The 22,493-nt window shown below is 43.1% G+C and overlaps 2 protein-coding genes across 2 annotated transcripts in view; one reads left to right on the top strand and one right to left on the bottom strand.

Moving 5' to 3' along the window:
- Positions 1–1,561, top strand: part of MAP3K15 (mitogen-activated protein kinase kinase kinase 15) — a 123,698-nt gene extending 122,137 nt beyond the window's left edge. The window contains exons 27-29 of the mRNA XM_043570882.1: positions 561–670; positions 761–837; positions 1,341–1,561. Coding sequence (XP_043426817.1) covers positions 561–670; positions 761–837; positions 1,341–1,440 — 287 coding nt within the window. The 3' untranslated portion in view covers positions 1,441–1,561. The remainder of the gene's footprint in view (positions 1–560; positions 671–760; positions 838–1,340) is intronic.
- On the bottom strand, positions 493–17,382 carry PDHA1 (pyruvate dehydrogenase E1 subunit alpha 1). Its single transcript, XM_043570881.1, has 11 exons — positions 17,196–17,382; positions 11,787–11,846; positions 11,061–11,234; positions 9,973–10,099; positions 9,241–9,332; positions 7,777–7,869; positions 6,819–6,974; positions 6,576–6,647; positions 4,425–4,492; positions 2,854–2,962; positions 493–2,514 (listed from the first exon to the last, which is right to left on the bottom strand). Exons 1-11 carry the CDS (start codon positions 17,250–17,252, stop codon positions 2,350–2,352), a joined length of 1,173 nt encoding a protein of 390 aa, XP_043426816.1. The 5' UTR covers positions 17,253–17,382; the 3' UTR covers positions 493–2,349.
- Positions 17,383–22,493: the final 5,111 nt, after the last annotated feature.

Below are 22,493 nucleotides of genomic sequence, written 5' to 3'. Positions count from 1 at the left end.
ATATATGCAGTACTCTGTTAAAGGCAAAACTACAGGGACAGAAAACCAATCAGAATGGGGGCAGGGAGGGGACGGATTATTCAAGGCCACAACAACTTTTTGGGGTGATGAAAATGTCTTACCGCATACCTAAACAGGGCGATTTACTACCTACCTTCTGAATTCATTGTGTGCCTACAAAAGGGCTACAGCTGCCTCTTGGAATGTAGAATGGATAGGCTCTGGTACAAAAATCTCAATACTGAATTGTTTCCTCATTTGATTTCCAGTGCAGATAAGGATGGGATTCCTTACAAAAGGCATTTTAAAGACTAGAATAAGCATTTAAAGTGGTAGACCTATAGCATATCAAATTCCAAAGAAGGAAAATCACCCTTACCTGTGGTTCCTTTAATCTCTGGAAAGTGAAGCCAAGAACTGTGTGATGTTGTGTGCACTGTGGACTAGAGCTGCTAAGACAGGTTTAATGAATTAATTTGCTTTCAAGTCACATTTACGTTCTGGAATAGTTTATTTCATCCAACTTACTATACAACAAAACAAATGTCTCATCGTTGCAGATACTCCAGAGAACCCAGCATCCCCACCCGGGTCTCATGGGCAGAAAACAGATAAAGAGCTTGTAGACTGGTTACAAGAGAAAGGAGCAGATGCGAGTACAATAGAAAAGGTAAATTTGTAACAAAAAAACATTCCTATGCTGTAATAATAACAAATAATAATAGCAGCTTAGCTCTTATGTATTTGATGTCTGTTTCAGATTGTTGAAGAGGGCTATACACTTTCTGATATTCTAAATGATATCACTAAGGAAGATCTAAGACACCTTAGACTACGGTAAGAATGGCTTCAAAACACTAACAGAAAATGACTTTTTTTCCCTGTGCTTATGCTTTTAAATAAAGCAGTAGAAAACAAAGGGCTGGTAACTTTCCCCCTTCATTGAAATTAATTTCCTATCTAGGTAGTGTGTTTTCTAAGCCACAATCTCAGCCCCCAACTGGGGAGGTTTCCTAGGATCAGGTTGCGTATGAGTCAGAAAGAGGGAGGGGAAACACAAAAGCTCTCCCCCTCCCATCTTCTGCCATCCATGCGCCATCCAACCCTTTTTATTCTCTAGCAACCTGGGATTCCTGCACATACCTCGCAGGTCACGTCCCCTTCCTACTGGGCACAACTACAAGAGGACGTATCTTCAAGTTAGGAACTGCATTTTGGCAAATCTAGACAAGTCTAGAATTACTTAACATAGCTTTTGACATAAGAGCTACCCAGGTATTTGGTGGGGTTTTGAAGTTCTTTTCTTACCACTCTAAAAAAGACTCTGGATTGTTTCCTAGTGGTGGTCTCCTCTGCAGGCTCTGGACAGCAGTCTCCCAGTACAGAAGAAAGGCTCAGGGGTCCCTGGCCTCCCAAGATGAGGCTGAAACTGTCGGCTAAGCCAGGGAATAGAGGGAGCCAAGAGCTGTCATCTTTGTTTAAACTTCTGTTAACGTGACATGAATTTCACCGAGTTTACACAAGGAAACCACCACTATTTAAGACCTTGAAGTTTTAAAGACTTACAGAAACGGGATGGGTTTTTTAAACGTGTTGTTACTTATCAACATGTTTTAAAGGTGAGTGGAACCTTAGCATTGTGAGAACAGTGACTGAACCTTAATTTTGACATCCCAGAATAGTATGGCGTTCTTAAAAACGGATGAAAATTCCGTACACCCTATAGCACTTACTGGAAAGCAGGCTGGCATCACTGTTCTAGACCATGGGGTACTTACAAGATTAAAATGTTAAGAATATGCCTTCTGTCTGATACTGAATGTACATAGAAAACTATGTTTTGTATTTAATATATAAATGAAGAGGTCTTATTTAAAAATGGAATTGTCCTTCTATACCCTGCCTGGATATAATAAATATTGCGTTTTATTGAGCAGTGGTCAGTGTGAATCGGCTTCAGCCTCCACACGCACACTGGTGATGGACACGTGCCACTACAAGGGTCCAGGGAATGATCCTACTCCCCTCGACTGATGGCAGGGTTGGACAGGTAGAAATGGCCATTTTTCACTTAATGTATACGATTTAGCAAATACTTTTCAATTATTAAAAGAAATAGAACTATTTTAAGGAAATAATTTTAAGTCTAAAATACCCTTTGTAACTTTCACACTAAATACTTAGGTGTGCAATAACGTCTTTCAACGCAACACTATACAAAACACATGCAATTACTATCTTAGCCTACATCCTTTCTTTTTATGGGTTTTTCTTGCTTAATGTTAAAAGTGGAGAACACAGAGTCCCTTACAGTTGAAAGTATCACCATCCGTGATGTGCAGTTTCCCTTTAACTGATGGACTTAAACTTGATCCACTGATTTGCACCCCGAACTTCAAAAGGTGGGTCGCTGCTGTAAATGTGATAGCCTAGTTCTTCCAGAGGCGGTTCAGGATCAGCGGTGGCAAACTGGGCAGCATCCTCAATCTCTTTCCTCACTTCAACATCAATTTCCTAAAAATCAGATTATAGTTCGGGAGGTTTTTGAACACACAGCAGCTTAGGTACCAACTAGCTCTACCTGGAACCTGTTGCTAGTATACAAGTGCTAATAGTTGCTATTTTTGAAGGCGATGATTGTTTTTTTAAATTTTGGAACATTTATGAATTTAACATCCAAAGTCTATTTTTAGGGAAAAAAGAGTGGTGCTACCGGGAGGGTTAAAGCTTTTGCAAATACGACTGATTCGTGTGCTGTGAAACCTTCCCATTTACGGAGGCAGTTCCCCCAGGAGCGGCAGCTTTCTGTGTACAGAAAAACGCGTTGCCCAGAAAGGAGAGCAGAGAGCCTACCTTTAATTCTTCAACACTGGCCAGGTTGCTGTTCACCATTCTATCCTTGAGAAGCATAATAGGGTCACTCTTACTTCTTACTTCCTGAATCTCCTCTCGTGTACGGTAACTACAGGGAGGCAAACGAATAGGTAAGAACATTTCCGGTACAGCAAAGACCGTTCTGTGAAATACAGATGTTCCTGACCGGGAGCACAGCAATACCTCTGTCACTGTGGGAACAGTGCAATTCTACTTTCAAAATACAAGAACCCCACCTCTAACAATTCTGTAAGAGCTGCTTAGTGTCTTTGATAGGAAACTCTACCCTGGCACTTCCCCCGGCTTCTCGGGCAGTCTGACAACAGGGCCCAAGCCTTTATTTGCTTCTTGGCTCTAGATGAAGGGTAGGAAGGACAGGGTAGAGCCTCTTTATGTGCCCACCGTCCCACCCTTCTGAGCTTCTACATTTGATGTGGGTGGTGAGAACTACAGACTGTGAGGCAGAATGCCAAGCAGGAAGCAAACGTGAATACCCCAGAGAAGCGTGGCCAGCAAACCCACGGACAGCAGGTTTTCCAATCCCTCTTCTATGATACAGCTGACCCCTGAACAACGTGGGGGGTCAGAAGCACTAACTCCCCATACGCCCCGTAGAAAATCTGCAAATTTTGACTCCCCCCAAAAACACATTTTGTACATGTGTATTATATTCTTAATGTAAACTAGAAGAAAGTGTTAAAATCAGAGAAAAAAATACCGTTCTGTAAGAAATGGACCCACGCGGTTCAAACCTGTATTGTTCAAGGGTCAACTGTACTTCCTTGTCCTAAGTCACATATAACCCCACAAGGAAGGGCTCTACCGTTTTTGGCAAACACCAAGGACATTTTTCCCACTTGCTCTTTGTAACGTTTTCCCTTAGAACTCCAATCTACTCCAAGGCTTGTCAGGGCTTACTCTAACTCTACTTCTTTTAACTGTGTCACACACTGGGATGGCAGCATTACATGCCAGAATTACTAAATCGACAAGTAAAACTATCTTCCTACCATAACCTACCTCTCACTGATAGATTTCAACATGTTGAATACCCCACGTGCCAGGTGGCCTCACTCCACACCAGCCAGCTTTTCAAATTCCGAGTCTTCATGGGGGTAGTGCCTACAAAAGCTACATGCCCCTAAATACATAAACTCTCCATACCGTCGACCTGTTTTATGCAATGATTTCTCTCTGCAGTTTTTGTTAAAGTAACCTCTACCCCCAAAGTGGGGCCCGAGCTCCCAATGGAGACACAAAGTCGCATGCTCTACCAACTGAGCCAGCCCGGCGTCCCCCTCTGCAATTTTTTTTATTGCTGCTCTTGCTAACAAGAGCATAGTGCATGCTGTGTATTATAGGCATTTTCAGAATGCTTCCAGGCAAAGACTCCTATAACTACTTTACTTGATGTCAACTAATTCACTGCATGAAGCCCACTGGTGTCTGGCTTCCAAAGCAAAGGCAGAAATGTTTGCTTTTTCATGTGAGTAGCCACACACAAAGCCCAGCCACTTGGGACACCACACTCAGATTTCCCATGACCGTACCTGACACCAGGGTCACTCATGCTATGTCCGTGGTAGCGGTAAGTCTGTAGCTCCATCAGTATGGGCCCCTAAAACAGAACCCAGTAGAGATTGAGATGATGGGCACAGCATATCCTTTCAGAATCAAAGATCTTCTCGTCAATCTGTAAATTGGCTGAGTCGTCAAGAATTCCTATTACCTGACGTAGCTGTTCTCATTTCTATTACCTGTGTATTCCGTTTCATCCTTCTCATTTTTTTTTTTTTAATGTTTGTTGAGAGAGGGAACACAAGCGGGGAAGCGGCAAAGACACGATGTGAAGCAGGCTCTGAGCTGTCAGTGCAGAGCCCGATGCGGGACTCAAACCCATGAACCATGAGACCGTGACCTGAGCCAAAGCCGGATGCTTAACTGACTGAGCCACCCAGGTGCCATCCTCCTCATTCTTAACAGGAACTTACTGGAATCCAAAAGGCATTTAACATGTTATAGAGCCCACTGATCTTAATCATTTTATTAGCATGGTCTTTGATATATAATAATCCTATGAAACAGCTGAGATTTAATGAAGAAAAACCTATTAGCAGTTATGACACCAAGGGGGAGGGTGTCAGTTTATCTCCTCTAGTTTTCCCCCTCAGTCACAGAGGACATGATCTACAAACATTTGGATCCTTTTAGAAAGCTAGAGAAAAACACGAACATAAGATCTCACAGAATAAGACTAAAAGCAAACCTGTATGTGCTGGAAAGTACAGAAGGCAGAAGAACTAAAGCTAGGCTGGGTAGGTGAATCTCCTCCCCCCATTTCACGCAGTGTTTCAGAGGGGCTGGCGACCAATCCTGCTGCACAAGGGATCTGGCGAGTGTGTGACAAAGACGGCAGTCATGGACAACATCTGCTGTTTAATCCTGCGACTCTGCCGGCCAGCCTGACCACCCCTAGGACACCTTCCTCCTGCTACGCCAGCCCCCTTCCAGAAGACGAGGTTGAACACTGAGGGGGAGAGGGTGAATCTAGGATCCCCGGGCAGTTTGGGTGCAGTAGTTCAAGTGTCTGGGGTCCGATCTGGGCTGTGGCGTACAGCAGCTATGTACCCTTGACTGCTCTGCGCCTTAGGTTCCGGTCTCACAGATGAGGGACCGGACTCAAGAGTTGTGCCGATGAACACATGAGAAGTATTTACTGCATCACCCGACCTACGTCAATTCCTCAGGAACTGTCACCTATTCTTTCTGTTCTGTGTCATCCAGGAGCTACTGAGAAGCGCAGTGGGTTGGGCTAAGGGGGTTTCTAGATTCCTCTAGTTCCAAGATCAGGCTGGGAAAGTCAACACATACCACAAACCGGTGATAACGTTTCTACATATGTTTGTACCCCACATATTCTTTCAGGAACTGGGGAAGAGGGGAATGATACGCACCTCCCAAGCCTGGACCTCTTCTAGTCTTGGGAGTCTGAATACAGACCGCTGAGCTCACTGCCACCTCAGTCATACTCTACATTTCCCCCTCTGCTCCACCCCCTGCCCCACTAGCATCACTGCTGTCCGAATCTTACCACACAGGGGAGGTCACTGAAAGGTCAACCCTAAGGACATGCTTTCTGGGCTGTGCAACACCAACTTAGGGAGAACATCGTTCTTTCCACCAGCTCTGATGGCACCTTCGCCAACCTCACTGTTGCCCTCTTCCTCTACTGCTCTCCCTGAAAGGTCGAGATTCTCAACTGGAACAGGAAGACTAGGATTACACACTTGAACCATAATATTTAACTTAGAGAAGACAAGCTTACACTGAATACCTGTTATCCAAGCAAAGTTCTGGGCTGAGCATTGTGAGGGTCTCCAGTGTTCATTCGAGGGGCTTATGGAGGGGGTGGGTAGGTAGAGATTGGAGGCAAACCACAAGGCAAAATGCTGAGGAAGCACTCAAAAGATTTGCCCTAAATGGAGGCAACGTGGGATCTTTCGTTTCCCAAAAGGTGAGCTACCAAGACCATACTATTTACAAAGGGCCCCGATTCACTTGACTCTGCTTCTCCTTTATACATAACCTCAACTACCAGCTACCCCTGAAGAGCTACGATAGACACACGGGAGGCACTCTTTTAACTTTAAGACAAACATCAATAGAAATCTCTAGCCCACAGGCCTAAGAGAAAGCCTTACCTTTCCAGATCTACAGTAGGCGGCTGCAAACCTCGTCGCCTCCCGGACACACAGGATATCCATTCCATCTACCTGTTGATACACAGGAAAGGGGCAGAACATAAATCAACCTAAAACCATTTAATTTTTACAGGACCTATTTGTGCACTAAAAACCGAGAACTCTTCAACGTGTGTGAGATTGTCAAGGTCACGCACAGAGGCATCAAGGGGGTAGCCCTGGCTTCACACCAGATGTCCTTACCCTCAGCCCAGGAATGAAGTCACCTCTCTTGTAGTAATCCGTGCTGGCCGCTGCTCTCTCAACAGATGTTCCCATTCCATAGCGGTTATTTTCACAGATGAAAATACATGGCAATTTCCACAAAGCTGCCATATTGTAAGCTTCGAATATCTGACCCTGGAAGTATGTAGAAGAAGTTCAAATGGTTTCATTTTGCCATTTTTCTCTAGACTTCTTCATCGTCCCCCGCAGCTGCCCTCTGACACAGAAGTTTTCACAAAACACGAAATGCCTCACCTTCCACAAACCAGCTTTTGAAACCAACGAGTGTGTGTTAGGGACAAGCAGCAGCAAACATCTCCTTTTGCAACCCAAGGAAGGCACAAACCAAATACCACCACTTGTTAAGTGGGGTCAAGGCAGTAGTACGAAACACACTGGCTCTGTGGCTACCTGGTTTTATGCTTTATTGTAAATGCTAGGAGACCCGATGGATAACCAGAGTGAACCAGTGCCTGAGAATCAGCATCCAGAGCAGTGCCTCAGAGTATCGTGCACGGGCTGGTGATGACTCGGGCCATGACAGAAGTACAGAAAGAGTCGCGGCTCACAGACCGTGAGAGGAGTCTGACGATGCCAGGGCATCCAAGAGAATGAGTCTGTACGTTACGGTACTGATTGAAGAATTGGTTTGCAACGGGGTAAAATGTGAAAAGGTCTTTCAGCCGCCGAGCGTTTGTGAAGCACTGAGGTAGAGGCAAAGGAGAGTTCCCTCATGGGTGTGCCCGTACAAAGCGCTTGGTGAACAGGCCATGAAGTAAACCTTTAATCTGGCCATAAAACCAAGTTTTAGCTTTCCACGAATGGCTACTTCAACTAATAAGCAATATATTCTTTCTCTATAAATGAACTATGAACGTTCAACGCTTTAGGAATAAAACTGCAATGGTTATTAAAAACTTAAGAGGCATATACTCACTTGGTTAGCAGCACCATCGCCATATAAAGTCAAACAGACCTCATCCTTTCCGTTATACTTACAGGCCAGAGCAATCCCTGCTCCCAGGGGCACCTAATATTAAGGACAACCAAGAAAAGAACCACTGAGGTTTATATATACAATGGAATACTACTTGGCAATGAGAAAGAAGCAAATCCTGCCATTTGCAGCAATGTGGATGGAACTAGAGGGTATTACACTAAGTAAGTCAGAGAAAAACAGATACCATATGTTTTCACTCATATGTGGAACTTGAGAAACTTAACAGAAGACCATGGGGGAGGGGAAGGGGAAAAAATAGTTACAAACAGAAAGGGAGGGAGGCAAACCATAAGGTTGATGGGGGGGGTGGGGGAAAATGGGTGATGGGCATTGAAGAGGGCACTGGTTGGGATGAGCACTGGGTGTTCTATATAAGCAATGAATCAAGGGAATCTACCCCCAAAACCAAGAGGACACTGTATAGACTGTATGTTAGCCAACTTCCCTCCATGAGGAGGGATATTAATGCTCCGCATTTTAACTCCTGGCCAGAATTTAAGATAAAAATTACAGTGTCACTGCAAACTCCCTCTTCCACTGCTATCTCTAACTACTCCACCCCCATAATTACAAACTGGTAAAACAGCATGAATAATTCTCATTCTCTTTTAACCATGAAACAACATTTCTGCAAAGATTCCACTACTAAAGAGCCAAAACATGAAACCTAATTTTTTTTAACATATAATAGAATTTCATTAGAAAAGAAACCAAACAATCTAGTTACATTTTTACACTGTTACTTCTTCACTATTCACTAACTGATGAGAACGAAGAGGACTACATAAGCAAGAAAGCTGGATTTATTTCTAACTAGGCCCCTAAGATCCTGATCACCTGCCTTTCCTTGTCAGACACTAGCATCAGCAGTCTACAGCAGGGAGAGGTAGGCCAAAGTGGATGTGACAAAGCAATCAATGTACTTAAATGGAAAAGGTGAAGGTACAGCTGTTACTACAGACTCTTGCTTCCTTATAAAACCTGACAAATACCTAAAAGGAAGAATTTTAAATCATTGTCCAAACCTGTTTATTAACTGATCAAATGGTAGGCTATGAAGCAACAGGTCTTTTAAAAAACACCACGCTCCCTGGGGCGCCTGGGTAGCTCAGTCGGCTAAGCATCCGACTTCGGCTCAGGTCATGAACTCACTGCTCGTGGGTTTGAGACTCTGTGCTGACAGCTCAGAGCCTGGAGCCGCCTTCAGATTCTGTCTCTCTCTCTCTCTCTCAAATATAAAATATAACCTAAAAACATAAAAATTAAAAAAAAAAGTACACCAAGCCCCCACAGTCCTAAAATACTTCAAGAGGAACATTCTCTGGGGTGTGAAGATCTTTAAGACATGGTCTAAGGCCAAATCAAGGCAAGCATGCAATCCTCATCCTCATCTCGGGTCACCTGAGCTCCGACGATGCCGTTGCCCCCGTAGAAGTTTTTGGCATACATATGCATCGATCCGCCTTTCCCTTTAGCGCAACCTCCTCTTCGTCCTAGAAATGGCAGCATATACACATCAAAAACCAAATATACAAAAGAAAATCGCACGCCAAGTATTTACTGAGAGGGTCAACCATGGGGACTCACAGGCTAATTCAACTGTATAAGCACCCATCCCTCTATGCAAATACATGTTCCACTACATCCTTTCATGAACACCAATCCAGTCTCATGTCCTTGACCTTTATCCTTTAGACGTTATCATGATACCCTGGACTTTTTTTCCAGTTATAAACATCTTCTGATTTCCCCTACACTGGTACAATGAACAGTTCAAAAGTCAAAGGGGACATGAAAAAGATTCCTAGAATTTAAATTGCATACAATGAAATGCTCCTACCCCATTTACTTTCTATGACTGTTAGATTTCTACTGGCATGCTTGAGTGATCAACAGTATTCTGATTTTACGGAGCTAACATTTTTAAACTTCTACCTGAAGGACCAGATGACCTCAAAAACGGTCAGTTTACTCAAAAGCACAAGAGAGGTACCAGAGCACCAAAAGGAGAGGCTTTCTTTTTTTTTTTTTTAACTCAAAAAGGTTTTAATATTAAATTGTAATAGCATCTTAACATGAGAGATCTGCAAAGTTATTTCAGTAATTTTTCTTTTTTGAAAATCAACAGCAAACCTGTAAGCTCTGCAAGAATTTCTCGGACAGAAAGTCCACGAGTAAAGGTGAAGCCATGAGCCCGATAGGCTGTGATAAGATGGTCTGTGGGATTTATGCCGGCCTCCAGGCCCACACAACAAGCTTCCTGCATTAAAAGAAGCAGCAGCAATGAGTCAATACAATTCACATTTCTAGATAAAAGAATCCCTAGAATATTAGGAAACATTTGGCCTAGCAGAACTCTTTAATAACCACAAAAAGAGCTCTATTTTTCATCACAAACAGAGTAGAGGGTAAAGCACAAGCCAGAAGCTGCAAACTGGCAATCCACAGATGTACAGTTTCAAGCCCATACAGTGATATGGAAAAAATCCCGAATTAGACATCAACATTAATATTGGGGGAATTTCATGTGAAAATCCAGACTTCTGTCTTCTCTAGAAGAAACAAACAACAGGAAGCACTAATCTCCTATGTCCACATGGCATCAACCGGCTAGAACCAAGTTATGATGCCCCTGGTGGGCAGGGGGGCTGCCTGCTCAAGGTCACTACCAGTCCTAGTCACCGTTCTCTAGTTTTGTACAGCTGGCCTTCTTCACTCCTTTATTGCACCTAGCTAGTCCCCACAGGCATTTGAATTTGTAACCCTTGGCCTAAATCCACAAAACAAAAATCAAAATGAAAACCCTTCCCCCCAAAAGTATATCCAGTACAGGTGATCACAGTGCCATGTAAGGCACAGGGGCATGTGAAAAAATTCTCCAGTGTAAGCTTCATAGCAGGTCTTGGCATTCTCATCTTTACTCTGACAAGCCAGTCTCGAGTCCTTCTGATGCAAAAGGCAAGGTAAAAACCAGTAAATACAAACCATACTGAGGCACCTGGGTGGCTCAGTTGGTTGAGCATCTCTTGATTTAGGCTCAGGTCTTGATCCCAGGGTCATGGGACCGAGCCCAGCAATGGGCTCTGTGCTGAATGTGGAGTCTGCTTGGGATTCTCTCTCTCTCTCTGCCCCTACCCCATGCTCTCTAATTAAAAAACCACAAAACAACCATACTTAAATTCCTAAATCTAACATGGTTTTATTACAAAACCACCACTTACCTGACCATCACACAAGTGACAAAAACCACGAATAATTTTCTGTTTATACAGCTGATCTGCCTTTAATTCCATTCGGCGAACAGTCTGCATCATCCTATAGTATTTGAGCCCATCCTCCCTGGTGAGTACCGTGGTGACAGGAGGGCCCTCTTCCAGTCGGTGAAGATCACATTTCTGAAATGGAATCAGACAGTTAACTTCCAGTTACTACAACATAAACACTGCCAACCCATTCTAAGATCTAATATCGCAACAATATTTAATTCAAAAAGCTGCAGAGGAGCACATTGGAAATGCTACATATTGCTTCTGACTCCTTAAATCATCAAGTTCATTGCGCAATGGGATGGAGTAGAAAAGAAATATTTCTAAGACGACTTTCACTGAGAACCCCTCGAAGTCAAAGGAGTTACAGGTTGAAAGACAAACTTTTAAAGAAGCACTCTATTCCTATTGAAATATTTTACTGAAACAACATTCTAAATTTTGGATTAAGTCTCCAATTTTTTTAGGTCTCCCCCCTCCCCCCTCCCCAAAACACCAGCAAGCTGCTGAGCAAGAAAAGTGAATTCTAACTTTTGCTAAACTTCTCTGAACCTCTGACTCTAGAACATTTGGAAGAAAATAGTAAAAGAGCATGAATATCAAAATGTTCGATTTCAAAGGTAAAACTCTGTAACAAAGTATACCTGTGGAAATATTAACACAAAGCAAAACACCTCTTACCTTAATTTCAAATGTAGCATCATTTGCAAAATTACGGGATGCCACCAGCACTCTGCTTGCCTTGAAAGACCAAAATATACAAACATATCAGTACTTTTTATTTTTAGGTATTTTTGAAAGTCATTATTATTATTATTAACCAATTATCAGGATGCAGTCCTGGAATTTTCATAAGCCCCAACACATTCATGGGTTTATCTTCCTTTCTCTTCACTGTGTTGGGATCTTGTCTTCAAAATGATTCCATGCTTTGGCCAATGAAACATGATTATACACCCTTCCTGAAGGCAAACAGCAGAAACAGAAAGGAGGAAAAAAAGTCAAACCCATCCACTTAGCCATTTTGTTTCCAAAAAAATTACATTGAAAATATAATGAAGTTACTGGCCAACAGAAAAGACTAGACAATCTCTGGGCTTTGTTTATAGTTATACACTGACCAAGCTAAAGCTTTACTTTCAGAATTCTTCTATAAATAAAACTGTGATTCCATTCCTACTTCAGGCAAACCACCATTCTATGAAATGGTTCCATAAAAAAAAAAATATTGGGGCGCCTGGGTGGCTCCGTGGGTTAAGCGTCCGACTTCGGCTCAGGTCATGATCTCACAGTTCGTGAGTTCAAGCCCCACGTCGGGCTCTGGGCTGACAGCTCAGAGCCTGGAGCCTGCTTCACATTCTGTGTCTCCCTTTCTCTCTGCCCCTTCCCTGCTCATGCTCTCTCTCTGTCTCAAAAATAAATAAACATTAAAAAAAAATTAAAAAAAAATATTTCAAACTATTCAAAGTATGAGATAAATATGTTTGTGAGACAGGTACAAGACAAAAGAAAAGATACTTAGCACTCCCTGACTTAAAAACAATGGACTTGACAGACATTTTATAATCTGAACAGCTTAGGTCTTCAGTAGGCTCTTCCTGAAGCCTCAGAAGGGAGAGATGTTCTCTGCAACAATGTTCCCTTCTTGATGTTACGGGTGGCTGTCACTGCTTGGGTGGTAAAAAGATGGGGGAAATGTTTCCTCTTCACTTTCGACTGAACATACCTGCTCACAGAAAAAATACTGCTAAGTGATGACCAAGGTCCAGACTGGACCACAAACATTTAACCAATTACTATTATTATATTAGTTTAGCCACATTCTGCCACGTTTTCACACGCTGATAATAATGTAAAGTTACATGACTTCTCTTCATGGAGACTTGAAGCACATTCTTGACATCCCACAGAAAGTACCTGTGATGTGTTCCTACAGTGTGTCACCTCACCATCCAGCTTCTAGCACTGGACTTGATCTTGTTGAGAAGGGTAAAGACTGACCTGCTAAATGCACCTCCAAGTATACAAAAATCTATTATTTACTTTTCACCTATCAATATACCCTTATCTAATAAAGCCAACAAAACAATGACACTGCTGTAGGAAAAATGCCTCAACACTAGAAATAAATGCTTCAGTTACAGGTAGAGAGAGTCCATTAGTATACCTAGAATACGTGAAGAAAATTGAGGAATTTGGACAGAAGCTAAGAGGGGTGAGGTGACAAACTAATTTCTGGCAATCATGAAACGGACCTATTATTTTTGCCGGTTCACAAATACTGTTGTGGGGCCAGAAATATTTCTTGTAGTGCAAAATAAATTTCCAGATACAGCTACAGAAACTGTAGTCTTCAGAAATATTTAAAACTAGAGACCTTGGGGCAGCTGGGTAACTCAGTAGGTTAAGCATCCAACTCTTGATTTCAACCCTGAACCCACAGTTCAGTTCAGGAGTTTGAGCCCCACGTCGGGCTCTGTGCTTGACAGCACAGTGCTTGCTTGGGGTTTCTCTCTCTATCCCTCCTCCACTTGCACGTGCACATGTGCATGCTCCTTCTCTCAAAATAAATATTTTTAAAAATATATAAAACTAGAGACCTTGTGGAAATACTTTATTGTACACCTGAAACTAGTATTACTCTTCTCTGCAACAGTTTTCCCTTCCTGATGTTTGTATGTTAACTGTATGTTAGCTGGAATTCAAATAAAAACTTAACTAATAAAAGCAAATAAAACTAGAGACCAAACCAGCCAGTAACCAACCATACCGGTGAAGAGGTAAATTTTTCTTTCTCCATCTTAAAGTTGAAACCAAGAATGACAGAAAATTCTATACAATAAAGAGCAGGAAGGAAAGGCCAAAGATTATGACTGCCAGAAAGCTACTCATATCTTTTCTCATCGTTTCATTATTATGAATCTCAAAAATTAGAGGAATCACTCATATAATGGGTAAAAGGAGCTGAGTTGAAGAAGCTGAAGTTAAAGAAGCTGAAAGTCCTATCAGAAGTCTGAGTATATAATAATTTGTAACTGTTGAGACTGCTGAAAAAATTACCTTTCATTTTCTCTGGAGAGCCATAAAAAGCTTCTCTGTTAAATGGGATTCCTCTTTGAGAGACCATGGACAAACCCATTCACATTAAAAATAAAAACTCTGAAGTTCTTAAATACATGGGAACCATTCAAGTGAAAGGGGAAAATGGTTCAAAAATTTCAGATTCTACAAATGTAAATTAAAAATCCTACCCTATTACCTAAAAAGCCAAAAGATTACTGGTAGTGAAATTCTCACAAAATAAGGGATCATATTGGAAATACAAACAGTAAGACAAAGAATAAAAATTTTAAATGCAATTTAATCTGTGAAATAACTGAAGACACTCAACCTCATTCAAAGATGAAATCACAGGTACTTAAGTAACTTAGGTTACCCTGGGCTCTCTGCTTTCATTTTGGAGACTCTCATTTTGTAGAAGGTGCTAGCATCCCATTTCTAAAGGTTTTGTGGGTTGGTTGAAAGGTGGCAAGCCGAGAGAGAAGAGTGGAACAACATCCTAAGGCTTCCACCTAGGCCGGCCCCAGTAACCCCTGAGAAGTGAACATTGTAATAAATTACAGCAACATTTAAGATATTAATTCTACAAGATTAATTCTTTAAGATATTAATACTACATCTACTTCACACAATGAGTTTGTTAAAGGACAAATTCCTTACACTTGTTTGTATCACCTATGCTTGGAAACAGGTTGTTTCTGTCTTGATGGGAATAACATCAGATATGCTTCATTTTAACGACACTGTTGGAAATCAAAGTGTCAAACCCAGAATCACTGGGAATGTGTGGCAAACTGTGCAACGAGAAACTTGTCCAGTTCATCTAACAATGATCTTTTCAGTGTTAAGAAGTATAGGTTCAAAGAAGAACGTATACATCTATGATGATTCTAAAACACTTTGAACACTCTAAGCAACCTGTATTAACACAACTGAAACCTGATAAATAAGCACACTAGACCCAAGACCTTAAAGTACACTGAGCACTTTGAGGACATCTCATCAATTATTACAGTTTATGGAAACACTAATTACCTGATTCGCTCTGTCGCAGGGAGGAGCTATTAAACAGGGTTTCAGCCCACAGACACACATAATCCACGCTGAATACACAATTCTTCAAAATATTTTTCTGTGCCTTAGTATAATTAATGCCACATATACAGGCATCAGGAGAAACATGCAAAATAGCCAAAAAGAGGGGGAGGTTCAAAGTAAGGAGCATTAACTCTTTCACTGTCTCTCATCCTCAAGAATCTATTTCTGCTGTAATAATCTTTTCTCTCAATAAAAATTTGTGACTAAATGAAGTTATATTCCGCTCTGGTTTTTTCCAGTTAACAAATCACTGTAACCCAAAATTCATTTCTATTTGATTTTTGAGGAGGCCAAAGTTTTATTGAGATGAAGTGCAATTTGCATTTCAGGCCAACGACTTGCCGGAAGACTGCAAAACACAACCAGGAGTATTTTGGACAGTTGAGTGAATGAGAGTCTGATATTAAATGACTTCTCTGTATTCACAGAGAAACACAGGTGACAGTAATTTGAAAACTCACATACCAATTTTCCTCTTTCTGTAGAATATCACCAATTCTATCAAAGTTTTTCTTTTCTAATGCAACCCTTTAAATGTAACATAATACCGAACTAAGACCTTTATATAATGTTGAAAATACGTTTCTATTACTTACATTCAACTTAAAACTGCAGTTGTGGAGATTAAATAGCCTAGTGCCTGTCACTTGTTAAGAGCTCAGTAAGTGTTGGTCGTATCATGTGATATACAGAAATAACACTTAAATGTGCGTATCCTTCAGGTAGATCTGGTTACAATTACACGCTAATAACTGATTAACCAAATTGTGTTTTGTAGTCATTTCAGTCAATGGGATTCCCAGAAGGCTATATACTTCCTACCTTTCGATGATATCTGCCCATACTAAGCAGAAGTGCCACAAAGTGCTGGGAGAGTTACTAGAAGCTGAATTGCAAGGCAAGTTTGGCTACAGTTATACCCAGTAACACTACCTTCCACTACCTAAGAGGTCAAAATGGTTCAAGGTCTTAGGCACATCTAAGAGCTGGAGCCGCAGCCTCCAATCACCACTGCTGTTTTCTTTAGCTACTTTTACCCTAAGCCTACGTAAGGGGGAGGGCGGTTTCCTCTGGGTTCTGCTTGACTGCCTTTGAAGCGGCTGCCAAATAAAACCTCAACGTTTAAGGGGAAGGTTTGCGGGGGGGAGCGGGGAGGGGGGTGCTTTCTGGTGAGCATGACCCGGTCTTAACCCTCCAAAGCTGAATGCAGGTGTTCCATAAATGTATACCTACTGGGCACTGAAATAACATTGAACACAGGTGGCACTTACTATGTACCAGGCACCATTTGGAAAGGTTTACATACGTGTCACGCGTTTAAGCCTCACGACAACCTCATGGGGTAAGTACTCATACGTATTATCTTCCCTTTAGAGATAGGGGAACTGAGTACCAGAGGTTTAAAAAAACTTGCCCAAGGTCACAAGGTTAGTGAATGGTGAGGCAGGTGTTTGAACACGACCAGTTTCCGGATTTCACACTCTTAACGTACTATATGGCCTCTCAGTCAAGAGGAATAAAATTAGGAAGATTTAAAATGAATGGGCAGGATCAACTGGAGACTCGAGGAAGCCCAAGGCCCCCTTTTCCGTCTGCAGTAAGTGAACGGGCATTTCTGGAGCACACCAGCTTTAGCAGGCGCAAGGAGCCGCGGCTGACCTCCACGCGGACTTTGCAGAGCTCCCGTCCCCATTAACCGCCGAAGGGCCCAGTAGCCCCTCGTCCCGGAGTCGGAGCGGAATGCACGGTGCGAAAGCAAAAACAAAAGACCCGCGGCTCCCAGGACGCCCCGCAGCGCCCTAGGCGGCACCAAACCGCGCGCCCCGAGGCCCGGGCCGTCCTCCCGCGTTCTCCAGCGTCCGGCCCGCCTTGGACCCGGGCCCCGCCTCGGCCCCGCCGGTGCCCTACCCCGGGCCGCCCACGCCGCCTCACCGGCTTCTGGGCGACGCCCGACAACACGCGGGAGACAGCTGCGAGCATTTTCCTCATGGGTTGCCGGCAGAAGCGGCGACGACTACTCCCAACAACTCAAGCGCCGTGGCCCCGGACCCTCCAAGTCTCCTTCAGGCGCCCGGAGCGGAAGCCACGCCCTAACCGCTACGTGACAGAACGGAAAGACGTCAGGCGCCGCGCCGGCCACAGGCCTACCGGGAAGACTCCTAAGGAGCGCCCCGCCCACCAAAAAGGCCCGCGGCCGCTCATTGGGTGTGGGAGCCAGGGCGGGCGGGGTTGGGGAAACTCCCGTTCCGGCGCCACCGGCGGGTGAGGATCCGGGAACTTGAGGACGCCTGCCTGGGAAAGTGGCGCCCGGCTTCCGGGGCCCTGCGGGAAAATGGCCTTTTCCTTGGATTTTGCAACTCTGATTCGGCGTGCACGATTGGAAATCGTGCAGGTCACCTACAGTGAGCCCAGTCCTGCCGGTGCTGCACTTCTATAGCCTTCGGTCAGTACACGGGATGATTCAGATTAATGGCACGGTTGGAGCCAAAAGAGAGAATATTTGGTTTCTGTAAATGGTTATGCTGCTAACTTGAGTTTAAGAGGTCATATAACAATTGTAGAATGCTGTCCTTTCTACCTGAGCCAGGATCAAAAAATCGGTTCCCCAAGTAAATAATGAGAGATCAGTGAGAGTATAGCAGGATTCTCGCACTGATAGTCGTGACACCGACACCGAGGCTTTTCTTTCCTGGAAGCAATTTATATTCCTGCCAGTGGCACCGCTCAGTTGGGTTCGTATCCAAACAACTGAGCCCCGAACGCCACGTGGGGCAGTTTTTTTATATTTTTTTTACTTCTTTGTTTCTCATATATGATAACACATAGTCTGATTAAGTGGTCTCATGTTACAAGGTCGCAAAGGATGTTGTCAAGTACATAGCAAGGTTGAGGGTTTTTTTTTCTTTCCTTAGGAAGGACACCCTATGACATCCCCCCCGCCCTTGGATGCTCAGACCCCTTTATTTAGGGTCAGAGAGCATCACCTTGGTTTAGAGGTTTATTTATATAGGCTGTTCTCCCACATATCTAGTATAGTCCACCTGAGGCCTGCCATTTGATGGCCACATTGACATTGTCCCAGGCCTCTCAGAGATGAGACAAGTTAGACAAGGGGTGGGGATCTGGCTCAAGGTTATCTGGGGCCCCCCATCATTGGGTTTTTTTGGGTAGTTGAGTTATAAAATCTTTGGCCTAGGCACGTTAAGTTTTGAACAGAGACGACAGTGAACTTTTTCTGCACTAGGCAAGACAGTTTTTTTTTTCCCAATAATTGAGCTTTTAAGAAGCCAAGCCTGGATAGTAGCACTGGGGTGTTTTGTCCTACTATAAGGTTTGTGGGGATCTAATTTTTTAGTCTCTTATGTCCATTGTCTCCCCAGGTTGGTACCAACGAAGTATTCTATCCACAAAAAGAAGGTGAGTATTAACAGAAACCTCGCTTCATATTTTTAGCCGGCCGGGGAGGGCCTCGGCCAATCCTATGGCAAAGAGTAGAGCAAGAATCACAATAATAGTGAGAAACGGGGAGTGGCAGTGCATCACAGTAAGGAAACATATAGAAAATAAGGACAGTCTTTTGTTTCATCGGACTGTCGATTCCTCAAACTTCTGCCGTGCATAGATTAGTTAGCTTCCGGAGTGGCTAAAGCAGGCCTGCAGTCTCCCAGAGCCTCTGGGGTTGCAGATTGCTTCTTCCATATGGTCAGCTTGCACAGTGTTGGTGGATCAGGAATGCACTCCCAGTTTCGAGATGCTGGCCTCACTCTGCTGTAGTGAATCCAGGGACCCACTTCGGCTACCTGTAGTGCAGGTGGGGTGGACAAAATGACAGTGAACAGGCCCCTCCAGAATGGTTTTAGGGGTTGGATATTTTATTCCTTTATCCATATTGCATCTCCTGGTTTAAAGGGGTGAACGTCTGTGGTCAGATTCACAGGTAATCGTTCCCTGACCCAGTGGTGTAAGGTGGTTAGGGTAAGGCCAAGGGCCTGCATCTGTTGTTTTAGGGTTAGATTGTCTATCTCATTTAGATTCCCCCTTATGCCCTGGATAATGGGGGTGAGGACACCCATAAAGGATTTCATAAGGGGAGAAAGCACGAGCCGGGGGAGGAGCCGAGGGGGAGAGAGAGAGGGAGAGGGAGAGAGAGAGAGAGAGAGAGAGAGAGAGAGAGAATCTCAAGCGTGGAGCCTGATGTGGAGCTCCATGTCACCATAGTGAGATCATGACCTGAGCCAAAATCAAGCGTCAGATACTTAGCCTACTAAGCCACCCAGGTGCCCCTCCCAATTTGTAATGAGTAGGATATTTTCTCACTTTTTTTTCTGCCAGAAATGTCAAAACTAGAGTTGGAAGTGAACCCGAAGGTAAGGGATACTTCAGGTGTTATATGAGTGGTGACAAGCTAAGGTTGCAGTTAATAGTCATTGGCTATGGGCCATGGTGATCTCATCTGTCCTAGAACAAAGGACTCTTGCACCTGGAGGAGGAAAGGCCAGGGAGATGGAGAAATAATTATAAAAGGCAGGGGCCTGAGGAAGAGAAAATCTTAAGAAAGAGGAGAATAAAAAATAACAAGTATTGGAGAAGGTGTGGAGAAAAGGAAACCCTCATGCACTGTTGGTAGTGATGTAAATTGTTGTGGCCACTATGGAAGACAGCATGGAGGTTCCTCAAAAAAATTAAAAATAGGGGGCGCCTGGGTGGCTCAGTCGGTTAAGCATGTGTCTTCAGCTCAGGTCATGATCTCACGGTTCATGAGTTTGAGCCCCACATTGGGCTGTCTGCTGTCAGCGTGGAGCCTGCTTTGGATCCTCTGTCTCCCTCTCTCTCTGCCCCTCCCTGCTGTGTCCCTCAAAAATAAGTAAACGTTTTTTTAAAAAATAATATTTAAAAAAAATTAAAAATAGGACTACCATACGATTCAGCAATCCCACTTCTGGGTATCTATGTGAAGAAAATGAAAATACTAAAACCCCATATAGTAAACTAATATGTTCACTGCAGCATTGTGTACAATAGCCAAGATATGGAAATAACCTAAGTGTCCATCAATGGATGAATGGATAAAGAAGATGCAGTCTGTATGCAAAATGGAATATTCCTCAGCCATAAAAAGAAGGAAATGGTGCTATTTGCAACAACATGGATGGAACTTGAAAGCACGATCCTAAGTGAATTAAGTCAGACACAGAAAGACAAATACCATATAATCTCACATGTAGAATTTAAATAAAGATAAGAACAAAAACAAAACCTGGGCTTACAGACACAGAGAACAGATTGGTGGTTACCAGAGGTAGGAATGGGCGGTGGGGGAAATGGGTGAAGGGAGTCAAAACGCAGAAACTTTCAGCTATAAAATAAGTAAGCCCTGGGGGTGGAATGGCGACCTTAGCTGATAATATTGTATTGTATATTTGAAAGCTGCTAGGGGATTAGATCTTTAAAATGCTCATCACAAGGGGACAAAAGGCACTGTGTGGTGATGAATGTTACCTAGACTTTCTGTGGTGATCATTTCACAATATGTACAAATTTTGAATCATGTTGTGCACCTGAAACTAATATGATGTTATATGCCAATTATCTCCATTTTAAACCAGAAAAAGAATCCCTTCATTTCTTAAAGGAAAATAAACACTGACGGGTTCTATAATAATGTAAAAAAGGGGGGCGGGGAGGACTTCAGAGCTTGGGTGGAACTGGAGATGAGGGACTCCTTCTCTCTCCAGTGCTCCTGTCATCCACTGCTCTCTGCTCTCCACTCTCTAGGTGAAGCCGGAGGATTGGGAGAAATATGCTTTTTGACCTTTCCTTTGCAAAGCTCCCCAAAACTACAATCGAGCTGAACTTGAGGGCAAATCATGGTCCTTACATGCCTTTGGCTTCCTTGGTGGGAGTTGTCCCCACCCATGGATGACTTGGCATAGAAGGATCATGGATCATATACCCAGGTGAAAAAGTCAGTGGCTATTTGAGTGTTTGGTGTGCTAGGCCCCAAGCTGGTGGAAGGATTATGGCTAAGGGCTATTTTGACTTTGGAACCATATAGATGTTTTATGTAACCATAAAACAAAATGGAATAAAAACAGAAATGAGGGGTTACCAATGAATTTAACCATATACCAAGTTGCTGACATAATGGCACAGAGAATGGCCTGGAGCTATTGACTAATGCAGTAGTAAAACCAGAACAAAAACAGCTGCTAAAGACATCTTAAATTCTTTTCAGTTTATCTGTGTTATTGTTATTTCTAGATTACACACACACACACACACACACACACACACACACACACAAAGTGAATATATAATTATGTTAATGTCATTAGGAATCAAGCAAGATTTTCTGCATAAAATGGACACAAATCAAAGAAGTCAAAGCCTGGTGGTCCCGAATTTGAACTGGAAATAGCAGTATAAAACTATCTTCCCTTAAAAGATACACAGTAAAACCTTGCTTTGTGAGCATAATTCGTTCTGCAAACATGGTTGTAACCCAAAGCACTTGTATATCAGAGTGAATTTGCCCATAAGAAATACTGCAAACTTGGGCGCCTAGGTGGCTCAGTCGGTTGAGCGTCCTGACTTCAGCTCAGGTCATGATCTCGCAGTCCGTGAGTTTGAGCCCCGCATCGGGCTCTGTGCTGACAACTCAGAGCCTGGAGCCTGTTTCAGATTCTGTGTCTCCCTCTCTCTCTGCCCCTCCCCTGCTCATGCTCTGTCTCTCTGTCTCTCTCTCTCTCTCTCTCTCTCTCTCTCTCAAAAATAAATAAACATTAAAAAAATTTTTTTAAGAAATATTGGAAACTTAGGTGATTCGTTCCACAACCCAAAACTATTCATATAAAAATCATTACAATACTGTAATACAAAATAAGAAAATCAAAATAGAAAAATTAAAAAAATTAACCTGCACTAACCTTTGAAAACCTTCAGGGCTGGTGTGAGGGAGACGAGAGAGGAGGGTTATTGTGTAGGGCGACTTTCACTCTGACTAACGGAATCATTGCTATCTATTGGCTCAGTGGAATCTTTTTCTTTTTGTGCAACTTTAACAAGGAACTTATCCAATGACACTTGCTTTTGCCTCCTTTTGAGGATTTCTCGGAATGTGACAATGCATTGTCATGAAAGAGATTCCTCACTCACACTGCTGCAGCCTTATTCGGGTGGTGCTTTTCTACACAATTTCGCACTGCTTCCCACATTTCACACATCTCCCTA

This window comes from Prionailurus bengalensis, chromosome X, assembly GCF_016509475.1.
Source record: "Prionailurus bengalensis isolate Pbe53 chromosome X, Fcat_Pben_1.1_paternal_pri, whole genome shotgun sequence".
Taxonomy (NCBI): domain Eukaryota; kingdom Metazoa; phylum Chordata; class Mammalia; order Carnivora; family Felidae; genus Prionailurus; species Prionailurus bengalensis.
The sequence above is the reverse complement of the archived record's forward strand: the minus strand, read 5'-3'. Positions and strand labels throughout refer to the sequence as shown.

Coding starts and splice junctions, on each gene's coding strand:
- PDHA1 (XM_043570881.1), bottom strand. CDS start 17,252: ATGAGGAAAATGCTCGCAGCTGTCTCCCGCGTGTTGTCGGGCGTCGCC. Junction 11,235..11,786: donor ATGCTACATTTGAAATTAAG/GTAAGAGGTGTT, acceptor ATTCCATTTCAG/AAATGTGATCTTCACCGACT. Junction 2,963..4,424: donor ATGAGTGACCCTGGTGTCAG/GTACGGTCATGG, acceptor GCCTCCCTGTAG/TTACCGTACACGAGAGGAGA.